Below are 12077 nucleotides of genomic sequence, written 5' to 3'. Positions count from 1 at the left end.
AAAAAGGCGTATCTTTTTGTGCGTGCATGGAAACACATGCACATACAAATGGGACTGGGGGGTTCAAGGTTAAGGCTACGCTCTTCTGCATGACAGTTTCACTGCCACATCTTCCTGCTGTTACCGACCAAGATTTAGGAGGTCGGGAGTCCTTTGCCGCCCTGAACTCCCTTCTCCAACGCCTTCTGCAAAGCCTGTGGGTAGCGAAGGGGGCTTGGCCCCTGGGGAAAAGCCAGGCGGCCCTGGGGAGCACCGCTCGCCCCCAGCGAGGAGGGAGGGCGCGTGGGCTGCTCCGGGCCTGCCCGTGGCCCTGGGAGCCGAGCAGGCCAGGGTTCAGCCGGCCACCTCTGGGGTCGGCTCTGGAGCCAACGGGGGCCCATGGCGATTTGGGACCCGTGTGTCACCGCAGCCGCTGCCCTCGGGGGTTTGGCCGCCATTAACCCGGGTGGGTCACAGGGATGACCTCCGTGCCGGGCACCCTGAACCCCGCGGCTACCACCCGGTGCGGCTCCCTTCGCACCCCTACGCGTTCCCCTCACTAGTTCCACCGCTGGCATCCCCCGCCCCTCCGTGCAAAGACCCCCTTCCCCGTCGGTCACCCCGCAGGACACCAGCCCACCCCTCAGGCCCGGCTACCGCCGCCAGCCACCACCGCCCCGGGCGGGCCGGGCCGGGCGGCCCAGCCCCGCTCCTCACAGCCCCGGGGACACCCCGCTGGCAGCCATCGCCTCCCTCTACCTCTACCCCCCTCAGAGCAGCCCAAGAGCGGCGGGAGGGGCGCGGCTCCACGGCAGCTTGGCAAAGCCGCCCCGCCGCTGACATTGCCCGGCCCCGGCCCGGTAAACAAGGTCACCGGAGGCGGCGCGGGGCCAGCGCCACCCCCCCCTCATCCCCCCCGTGGCCCCGAGGCTTCCCCGAGGGGCTGGCGACGAGCCCGCTGCCCGTGGCCCCGGGGGGGGGGGGGGGGGGGGGGAGGGGAACGACGGGGGGGGGGAGGGGGGGGCGGCGGGGGGGGGCCCGCCAAGGGCTGTCACCGGGCGCCCCGCGCGGGGAACGTTCCGTTAGGGGCGGCGGGGCGTGGCCTACCGGAGCCCCGCCCCCCCCCACCGGGGGTTGTAAATAGAGGCGACACGTGAAGCCGCCCGCCAGAGGTGAGGGGACAGCGCGGGAGTTACCGACTGACCCACCGGATACCCACCAGATACCCACCAGATACCCACCGACAGACCCCCCCCCCGGTTACCTGCTGACCGACCGACCGACCGACCTGCCTGGTGACCCACCCGGCCACCCACCGACAGACCCCCCCGGTTACCTACCGCCCGCCGACCGACCGACCGACAGACAGACAGACCGGCAGACCGACCCCCCCGGTACCCCACCCGGCTACCCACCGACAGACCCCCCCCCGGTTACCTGCCGCCCACCGACCGACCGACCCCGGAGCGATGAAGGCCGCCCGGATCGCCCTGCGCACGGCCGCCCCCCTGGCAGGGGCCAGCGGCGGCAGCAGCCGCAGCCGGTTGCCGCGGGAGGTGGAGGAGTTTTCCCGCTTCTCCCCCTCCCCGCTCTCCATCAAGCAGCTGCTGGACTTCGGTGAGAGGCGGGGGCGGGCTGGAGCGGGGAGGGTCGCGCCGGGGGTCCGGCCTGTCGCTGCGGGGCGGGTTTCGGGGCGAGCCCGAGGGGTGCGGAGACCCCCCCCTCCCCAGGCCGGGAGGGTGGGGGCGATTGCCAGGCGGTGGTGGTGGCCGAGATCAAGAGAGGCCGGGGCTGGGGGGTGAGAGTTAAATCGGGGGGGGGGGGGTCGGTGGTCTGGCCGGGGTGCAGGAGCCGGTGCCAGACCCGCTTGGGCTGGGGGCAGCCGTGAGGTGCGGGCTCGCACGACACCTCGGAGGCCAGCCCGGAGCAGCCCGTGTTTAGGAAGGCTGGAGCTCTGCCTGGGGAGGATTAGGGCTAAATCCTGGGTCTAAACAGGAACGGTTCGTCCCAGAACGTCCTGTGCCTCGCTGGGCGTCAACAGCGCTGGGCACAAACACGCCTGCAGAACTGGCCGGTGACAGCACGGTGACGTCCGTGGGAAGGCAGCGATTTGTGGTTGTGCCTTGAAACTCCTTGAACAAAAATCTTCGCTTTGGGTTTATTCTTAGGCTCGACTAACGGCTGCGAGAGAACTTCTTTCGCGTTTTTGCGCCAAGAGCTTCCCGTGAGGTTTGCAAACATACTGAGGGAAATCGATCTCCTTCCCGATAAATTGCTCGGCACTCCGTCAGTGCAGTTAGTGAAAAGCTGGTAAGTAAGGACTGCGTGAATTCAGCCTGTAAAACAACACAGCTCTGACAATTCAGACTTTTTGAATAGTAGAAGACAATAACAAAACACACGAGAAAGGCGCTTCCTTCATCAAAGCTGAATTGGAAGCTGCTAAACACTCTCCTTTTCTAACATACTAAAGTTAAATTGAAAAACAACATGGTTATGTTGTTACTTTAAAATAGTTGGGGGTTTTTAACTGACAGTTTGGTAGAGTAAATCTTGCTTCTTACCCTTGAAGAAGGGGGAGAAGAAAACATGTTCTGTTTTCATGTAGCAGCACAGAGCTCCCCAAAAACAGGAGAGCAGGCTGGATACTTGTTTGAGTCTCTCCCTGATGGAGTTACTAACAGGGCCCACCGCCTTGGCCTGCAGCACGTGTCTGGGATTCAGCTGCCGTCATCTCTGCGGCTGCCGCAGCGGTTGAATCTGATTTAACCCCGCTCTGCTGGCACGGGCGCGGCGTTTGCAGGGGTGACTGACAGAAAGGGCAGAAGTATTAGAGTGGGATCCAGAAGCTGTTCTTAATCCAGCAAGCTGCTGTGCCGGTGCGGCGTGCGTCAGGGCTGTCAGGTGTTAACACAAGAGGCTCAAGGACTTAGCTTGTGCCAAAGCTGATCAGGGCTGGAAAAACTTTGCTTGGGTGCCCTCCTGCTCCGTATCGTCACTGGGATCTTCTGAAACGCCCCTAAGGACTGCAGGGGGATCCTGCGTGCCTGAAGTGAGGGTTTACGTTCCTCTCTGGGCAGTGACTTTTAAAACTTGGAGGGTTCAGGCAGCCAAGAAGGGTCCCTCTGTGATCCCACACTTGGATGGAGCTTTGATACTTCAGCGATACTTCAGACTTCCAGCTGACTTGTTAAGAGTGATAATTTGGACAAGACAAAGTATTTTTCCTGTTCCTAGACTAAAAAAAATCAGATGACTAGCGTGTATTTCTTGTGTTCTTTTTCAACAGGTACATCCAGAGCCTAATGGAGCTGGTGGAGTTCCATCAGAAAAGCCCAGATGACCAGAAAGTCCTGTCTGAGTAAGCTTGGCAGTCGGTTCTTTGAGCTTTTGATCTCCCGTTCCAGTTTTCACAGTCGGTTTAGAGCGACCGCTGCCCTGAGCTGGGGTTGGCGCTCCAGCGGGAGGTGCTGCGCCGGGAGCACGCTGGTTTGGAGCTCGGGTCGTGTTTAGCAACATCGCAAGCAAACGCGACCTGTTGCGGCTCGGTTTCGAGGGCGCGCTCCCCTCGAGCTGCCGTGACGGAGAAATAGCAGCTAAAGTGATCCGTGATGTCACATCCCTGCTTCTTCCCAAGATGTCAGCTGGGTGTCTTTTCCTTCCCCTTCCTCACGTTCTGCTCTGCTCAGACCGCTACGGCTGAGTGAACAGGCAGGGGGTTGATGTGGCTCATCGCTGTACCTGCCGTATTGGGAATACCAAACTCTTCTGGCTTAGGGCCGTGAGGAATTACCTGTAAAAGGATGAAAAAATAGACTGTATTTTAGTATTGAGGTTGTTACGCCCTTACCTGCGCTGCTGCTGGGCTGGATAATGACGTCGTACAAAGCTTGCCTCCACGTCACCCAGAATAATGTTCTAAAAAGATCTCTTTTTGACCTAGTTTTATAGATACATTAATTCGAGTCCGGAACAGACATCACGACGTGGTTCCTACGATGGCACAAGGAGTAATTGAGTACAAAGACACTTTTAAAGTCGATCCTGTCACCAACCAAAACATTCAGTATTTCTTGGATCGTTTCTACATGAGCCGTATTTCCACCCGGATGCTGATGAACCAGCACAGTAAGTAGAAATTTTTACCTGAGGGAAAACTTCATGCCGATGAGCAGCACGTTAGTGTGAACGTTTCTTAAAGCTGCTGGAGATCTGCCTCGGATGAAGTAGGAACTGAATGTATGGCTTGGGAAAGTCAGGGGAGAACTTGTTTTCCAGAGCACAGACTAACTGTAGTAAGTCCTGGGTGGAATAGGTAGGGGCCTCGTTCTTCACATCTGCAAAGCCTTTAGCTGCTGCGCTACAGAAAAGCCAGCATGGTTTCCTGGCAGTAGATACGGCATTTTTAGCTCACAAAAGGCGTCAACAGCACTCGGTATTTTATGTGGTTGCATGTTGTGATCACACTGTTAATCTACATCGAAGGCTTTTTCATAACAAGGTATTTGGGATTAAACACAGCGTTGTTTTCATCTCCAACAGCCCTTCTTTTCGATGATAAATCCGGCTCGGGGCACCCGAGGCACATCGGGAGTATCGATCCTTGCTGTGATGTTGCTGAAGTGGTGAACGGTACGTGTTCTCGGGTCCTTCACGTTCCTCTTCATCAGCGGTGTTTGTGTCTGATCACAAGGGGTCTGGGTAACCAGCGGGCGTTGTGTGGGGTGCTGACTGGGTTTTGTGGAAATGGCTGACAGCAGCCATCAAAACGTGACCTTTACAGGGCAGAACTTACAGTAGGGAGTAGCGGTACAAAATGTTCGGCCTGGCAAGGGACAGATGAGGCCGGAGGTAACGTCGTGCGGGGTGCCGAGGTCGGCCTTGCCTGCTGAGGGCCGGCAGATGTGTCTGGCACAGAACTAGCAAGTTGTACCGAAGGTTTGCCCGTGCTGCTGTAGTGCCCGCCTGTTCTCCGTTCCTAACGCAGCAGCGGGTGCAGCGTTATCATTCCCGTGAGAGCTCAGAGTCTGCGACGCCTTGGCAGCTCAGGTGGTTACAAACCCTGTCGTGCTGCGCGTTGGAATGAATTTCTGCAGTGTTTGATACTGCCCTTCATGTATTTTATTGAAATAAATATTTCAGATGCCTTTGAAAGCTCCAAGATGTTGTGTGACCAGTATTACTTAACGTCTCCGGAGCTGAAGCTTACCCAAGTGAATGGTAAGACGAGGGCTTTCACGTTGGTTTTCCCGTCGGCCGCTGAACTGCTGCTTTTGCAGAACCCAAAGGCTCCCGTTTCTGTAGCCAGAATGGGACGTACTGGTCGATGGGTCTTGGGCTGGTTCCCCTTCCCTTTCTGCTACCTCATTTAATCTCCTGTGTTGGAACTCGAATGCCATTGTGTCTTAACCACTGGGTTTTCTGAGGTAGGATTTATGGATTTGGGAGAAGTGAGGCTAACCTGTACTTAACCTAACATGGCACAGAGCCCCTCACTACGACTTCCCTGGGGTGAGGAAGAGGGGCTGCCGACTGAAGCGCTGGTTCTGGCCCAGGCTGCCTGCATGTCTCTGATCCCGGGCAGTCTGCTTAACCTCTGAAAAGCTCTGCTTATAAAAAAGAATTAATACTTGATTTTTTTTTTTAAAGTTTATTTGAAAATAAACTGTTATTAGGCACGTGGCAATTGCAATCTAAACACTGCTACGAGCACATGAGGTTGTTTGCTAATTTTGGGGAGGGGGCAGGGAACCCAGAACTGAAACTTGATTGATTTTTCTTGTTTGTTTTGCCATAGAACTTGCTTATTGTAAAATTGGGATACAATACAGAAAAATGACATCACCCTTTCAAATCTTGCTTGTGTTTTTCTCTAGGAAAACATCCAGGAGAGCCAATTAACATCGTGTACGTCCCGTCTCATCTCTTTCACATGCTTTTTGAGCTCTTTAAGGTACGTCAGTGCAAACTCTTTCTTCCCAAAGTAGTCTGAGCTGGAGCATCAAAATCTCTAGCTAGGTCTGAATGAAGTGGAGCTTTGCATAGGACAGTGAGACTTCTAGAATTTTCTTTTTTGGCAGTTGGGAGAGGAATGATTGCAGCCTGTCAGAGGGTATTTGGGTGGTGGTAAATGGGACAGGGCGAGGGAGAGAGGGGTAATGGTGGGCCAGGGGGCTGTGACCGCCGCTCGCCTTGTGCTTGTGGAGGTCACCTCTGCAGCTGGGAGTGGTGAATGGGGCTGAACTCCGGTGCTGCCTCCGCGGGGTGCAGAACTCTGGCAGCCTTTAGCAACTGCCGAACGCTGCTCTTCTCCAGGAGCCCCGTGACTTTTAAGGGAGTCATTTAATTTACAGCGGCTGGGGTACGCTGGGCGAGAGCAGCGTAGTCCTTCACACGCCGTTGGGTGCGAGACCTCCGCTGCTCCTCTTGTGCTGTGACGTGTGTTTTGGGGAAACCAGGCCCTGATGGGGGTGGAGGGCGACTGTGCTCAGCCTCTGCGGAGCTGGAGTGCCTGGATCCAGCACTCCCTGCTAATGCCAGCCTTCTCCCCCTAGAATTCAATGAGGGCAACTGTTGAGTTCCAAGAGAACAGTCCTTCCCTTTCTCCGGTTGAAGTGACAGTTGTTCTAGGAAAAGAAGACCTGGCAATTAAGGTATTTCATTGTCCTTCTACAATATGGGCTTGATGGGATCGTTCTGGTTGCCTGTGCTGCAGCAAATCCTGTTAAAATAACTTCCAGCCTCTGACAACAGAGCATGATGAACGTGCACGAGCGTTCTGTTGATAGCGCAGTCGTCTAATTGAAAATCAATTATGCTGCAAAACAGATGTTTGCATTTGTGCTGTTGCAAAGGTTTGTTCAAATAACAGCATTTTAAATACCATTCTTAGTACGTCATTGTAGCTAACCTGATTCTCTCTTAACTCAGATCTCGGACAGGGGAGGTGGTGTTCCAGTAAAGAAGACTGAGCAGCTGTTTAGCTACATGTATTCCACAGCACCAAGGCCAAGGATGGATGATGGTCGAAATGCCCCTCTTGTAAGCTATTTCCACTACTCACCTTGCTAATAAAGCTGCTGTAAGCGTTGGGCAGGTTGGTAGGTTAATAAATAACGAAATGCTGTGTCCACCTTAACGGCCCTGTGGGCTGTGCAAAGATACCGAGCCTCACAAATATGGATTATCACTTTCTGAAACAGATTTTTGATCCCTAGTTTAGTGGGCGAAAACATGCTTTAAAAGGTATAAACAAAAAAGAATAGTCCCACTGGAATCTAAGCCTGTTTTTTTTTTTCTTGTACTCCAACGACAGTGATTTACTTGGTCTTTGCTCCCACTCAGTCCTCGGACTTGCTGTAAGCTGGGCTGTCGTTTGGAGGCCAGCGCAGCCGGAGCAGGCTCCGGCGGTGGCTGTCGACCTGCCAGCAGCAAACTGCCCTTGCTGGCCAAGCTGTGCGAGCGAGAACAGGGGCGGGGAAGTACAGAGCGTGACGTGGAGAAGGGGGACGTGTATATAAACCCTCCCTCTTCGTGGAGATTGTTTATTTTCTTTCTGGTGGTTTTGTTCTCTAATGGTCACTTCCAATATTTGGGTTGAGGCTGGTCAGAGATGTGCTTGTGCCCCTGAGAGAAGGGGAAGTGCGAGGGGCTTGACCAGTTCAAAGTCTCTGAGCGCTTTCCAGCCGTTTCATCTGAAGTCATAAGAGCTATTAAAAAAAAAAAAAAAAAACACATAAAAAACGAATTTTGTCTTGCACTCTGTTTTTAGGCTGGCTTTGGGTATGGCTTGCCAATTTCTCGGCTCTATGCTAAATACTTCCAAGGAGACCTGAATCTCTACTCCATATGTGGTTACGGAACAGACGCTATTATCTACTTGAAGGTAGGTGTTTTGGCCTGGCTGAACGAGATAACTACCGTTAACGCAGTGAGGTAACTACTCAGTTACGTGTTTAAGGTAATCATTCTCTGCTCATGAGTAGAAAAACTCTAATTTTATTAAGAAATGCCAGTAAGACTTGTAACTGGTATCTAGAATTAAAAAGGTCACTTGGCTGTAACATGTCTGCTTGAAAAACTCCTGGTGAGAGCCCTGTTAACTTTCAGATTGTGTTAAGATCTGTTACCTACTGGTTCATGAAATGCAAAGTACTGGGAGAGAGTGAAGTAACAGAAAGGTGTGAGCAACAGATCCGGTTTCTGCGCTGTTGGTTCTTTACTCTGACAGCCAGGAAGCCCGTACGAGCTAATCCTTTGTCTAGCACTGGGTCCAATCCAGCATCTGCCGTGTAGCCCATGTGTGGGATTCGGCTGTCGGTGATCTTGCACACCCGGTGTGGAACAGGCACTGCTGGCTTCAGAAGTAACCTGGAAAAAAGGACTACATGTTCTCTTCTACTCTCTGCACTACACTTAGAGAACACCTTCTAGTAAACCCAAACCATGGTCCCAAGCATGCTGGAGCACAGCCAGGGCAGCCGTACGAGAGGAAGAGGTGGCTCAGATACGTGTTACATGTCTGTAGAACATGGAATTGTTTTAGCTGCGGGATAGGGAAGTAGGAAAGGATCACACTTTACAGTTTCTCTGGAATTCTGTAAATGAAAGCTCTTTCCCCACGTCTTCCTGGACTACCCTGAGAACAGGTTACAGGGTAACTCTTAAGGCCTATGAAAATGCATAAATATGATTTAGTGTTGCTGCATTTGTCCTGCCAAATTATCTGAAGCACATAAACAACTGCACCTATTGTAGAATCATCTGTGTAACTAACTTTGTTTCGCGGCGTCTGGCTTCACACTTGAAACGTGCTGCATGAATCTTTGCCAAGTGGCATTACTGAGAGATGGAAACCAAGGAAGTTTTCTCCTTCTTGATTTCTTTTTTTTTTTTTAGGCTCTCTCAACAGATTCAGTAGAAAAACTCCCGGTTTTCAACAAATCGGCTTCCAAGCACTACCAGGCTACCTCAGAGGCGGATGACTGGTGCGTCCCAAGTAAAGGCCCAAGGAATATGTCAGAGCAGAGCGCAGCTGTCTGAAGAGAAGTTGGCATCCAGGCACCCCAGGGGATCAAGCTGGCTTCTCAAGAAAGACTGGCGTTTGGGAGTGTCCATCGACCTTCAAACCAGCAAATTCTTCACTTCCAGGACTGGCAGAAAGAAGAGGAGGGTGCTGTAGCCTGGGCTGTGCACGCACTGAACGTGAAATCTTGCTGTGGACCTCGGGATGAGGAAAATAGGAGCACATAGGTCTTTAAAGAAGAGATGTGTATAGAGGAAAATCAGACTTTTTTTTTTTCTTATGATCAAAGACTTGATGTGGTAGAGGTGTGCAATTTTTTGACTCCTGTTTAATGCTTGAATCCTGAATACTGATAAGTGTCAGTTGTGCTGGTGTATATTTTCCTCCTAGCATAGTTACCAGCGGTTCATCATCTTTCAGAACTTCTCAGGTAGATTTATAACAGCCGTGCTTTAAAGCTGTGTTGTAATGTTTGGAGAAGATGCACTGAACGTGGCAGTTCTGGAGCAGGATGCAGGCAGCATGCAACACAGCCTGACTGGGAGGGAGGGAGCCCTGGGAGGGAGGGAGGGAGGGAGAGAGTGAGAGAGTGTTTTCCATCGAGGAGGAAGTCCTTCAGTTTGGTTTGGGTATTTTTGAAGGTATTGCAGTAATAAGAACTACGTGATGCCTTCCTCTGGGGGTTACACTGCTGGGTTTTTTTTTTTTTAACGTGAAGCTGTTCATGGAAAACCAGCCACGTAAGGCTCCTGTGCGTAGGGTGACTAAGGAGGAAGGAGGGGTATTGTAGAAAGAAGGAAGGGAAAGGTGCTTGGTTATGGCAGCTGCGAGGTGAGGCTGCATCCAGCCCACGTCCCTGCCCTCCGGCAGGCGCGTGCCAGGTCGGTCAGTCAGGATTTGCCAAGTGGGACCCGCAGGTTGGACAGAAAGGTTTTGGGGATCCGCATGGGGTCAGCGTGACGTGGGAAAGGGCGCCTCGGAAACACCCTCTGGGTGGGCACACCGAGCCCAGAGCTGCGCCGCCTCCTTGTCCAGTCTGCACTGGACCCAGTAGCGCGGCCGTGCGGGGGGGATTCCGCACCCCGAGAGCCGTGATGGGCGCTGGCGCTGTGTTGGGAAGGTTTTCGGGAGGGGTGGTGTTGGAACTAGAACTTCATTGTGAGACCTGATCATTGGAATGGCGAGGGCTTAGGAAAGGTGAAGTTTCAGAATATGAACAGTGCCAAAAAGTACCGAATAACTTGTATGAGCAGCAGAATAATGGGGAATTGTCACAGGAACCGTGCCCGGGGCGGGGGGAGCTGTTGGGAAACGCTGCGTCTCGGTGAGCTCCTTCCTGCCCCGTGTGTGTGCATTTTGCCCCTCGTGAGCAAGGTTAAGCTTAACAGCAGAACAGAAGTTGGACTGTTGGACATGGCCAAGCTGGCCAGTCAAAGTTCATCAGGGCTGTAGAATGTTACTTGAATTCTTTTACAAATGAGCACGTGACCTTAAGTGTGTATGATCCTTTGCACGAAGCTGCAGTACAGTGTTTAAAGCATCCCGCTATGACAGGTATGAGACAGGTCTAGAGAACAGGTTTGTGTCTGTTGGGCAGAAAGCCACTCCCTACTCTACTGTGAATATCAAATTTTTTTTTAATAGGAACAAGAGAAAGCTGGAACAACCTCTGTGTTCTGGAAGTCCTGTTGGGATAGATTTCTCAGTCAAAAATAAATCGGTATTCTGACATGCTTCATTTCTTCTGTCACCCAGGCTTCTAAATTCAGTTTTTAACCACTGAGCATAATGACCTCAGTACTGCACCAAGGCGGTTCTTATCCCAGTGAACAAGCTGCAGACACCAAAGGTCACCAGACTGTATCTGAGCTCCGCTCGGTGAGTGAAATGGGTGGCAAAAATCTTTGTCTCGAATAGGCAGGTGGGGAAAAGCTGCTGTCCCTGCCATGATACACTTGAGTGTTTGCTCAGGTCACAAAAAAACGTACCGAGGGGGTCACTGCTGTCAAGTTCACGCAGATTGTACCCCTCTGTCTGCAGGCACAGGAGCTGTGAGCTGAACCCGGCTGTAACTCCTGTCCCAGGGGGAGCACAGGGTGCTGCGAACAGCCTGCGACGCTGCAGGCAGGGGGTGTACAGCACTTAAGGAACCCCCGTGGAAACTCTGTGGTGTTAAAAATTACTTAAGGGCTCTTCACCTAGAAAATACTGTACCTTTTTCAGCACTTACTGAATTTTTATTCCTGAAAGTAGAGCTCTAGTTTTAAGCCTTTTCCTTGGATGTTGATGTTGAAATAATTTTTATAATAAAAATCTTCTAAAGGGTTGTCTAGTATCTTTATTTTCTTCTGAGAAGTCTGGTGCAAGCAAGGGCCTTTTTTTTTTTGAGCCTTATCCGAGGGGGGTGAGCAAAGCGCTCTTGTGCTGTGTGGAATAGATGCAGCAGGGCCGAGATGCACTGAAACGTGCTCTGCTCATGCTGCATGTTGCATCTGCAGAGAGTTTGTGTATGGGATAGTGTTTACATACTGGGATAGCATTTACATACTGGGATAGCATTCCTCTTCAGAAATGGGACTCCTTCATCAGTGCATGCTCTGCTCTCTGGAGTACCTTGCTCAGCTGTAAAGAATGTGAACAGTCACTAGTTTTAGGTTTATCTAAAAGAAGATACCCATCCTCGAGGCCATATTTAACCATTTTGTTCCACAAAGGAGCCAAAAGCCTCGCTCCCAGCTCTGAAGCCCTGGGACAATGGGCTTTTAGTAGCTGGTTTGTGAGAGATGGTGGTGACTGGGTGGAACAGGCTCTGCCCTGGTGAAGCAGTCCTGTACAATGGGTGCTGTACCAGGCTCGTGTTTGCCTGGGGATGTCCTGCGCCTCCCTCAGTTTTAAGAGGACAGAGTAGCCACAAAAATGTGTGTAGGTACACACGTGAGAGGTGAAAACCAGCCGGACTCTGGGTGTCTGGCAGTAAATCTACAAGTGACAGCTTTGGGTGCTGCGTTTCCCCTTCTTAACCATTTTTTCACCTTCTTAACAATATTTTTTCACCTGTAAAGCCAGGGCAGCA

At 52.2% G+C, this 12077-nt stretch overlaps 1 protein-coding gene across 1 annotated transcript; it reads left to right on the top strand.

The window, feature by feature from the left end:
• Positions 1 to 1448: 1448 nt before the first annotated feature.
• PDK4 (pyruvate dehydrogenase kinase 4) lies at positions 1449 to 9021 on the top strand. Its single transcript, XM_086467822.1, has 11 exons — positions 1449 to 1596; positions 2148 to 2289; positions 3269 to 3340; positions 3923 to 4107; positions 4522 to 4611; positions 5122 to 5199; positions 5856 to 5932; positions 6534 to 6632; positions 6910 to 7020; positions 7751 to 7864; positions 8878 to 9021. Exons 1-11 carry the CDS (start codon positions 1449 to 1451, stop codon positions 9019 to 9021), a joined length of 1260 nt encoding a protein of 419 aa, XP_086323948.1.
• Positions 9022 to 12077: the final 3056 nt, after the last annotated feature.

This window comes from Leptosomus discolor, chromosome 7, assembly GCF_034619465.1.
Source record: "Leptosomus discolor isolate bLepDis1 chromosome 7, bLepDis1.hap2, whole genome shotgun sequence".
Taxonomy (NCBI): Eukaryota; Metazoa; Chordata; class Aves; order Leptosomiformes; family Leptosomidae; genus Leptosomus; species Leptosomus discolor.
Note: the sequence above shows the minus strand (reverse complement) of the source record. Positions and strands in the feature narration are given on the sequence as shown.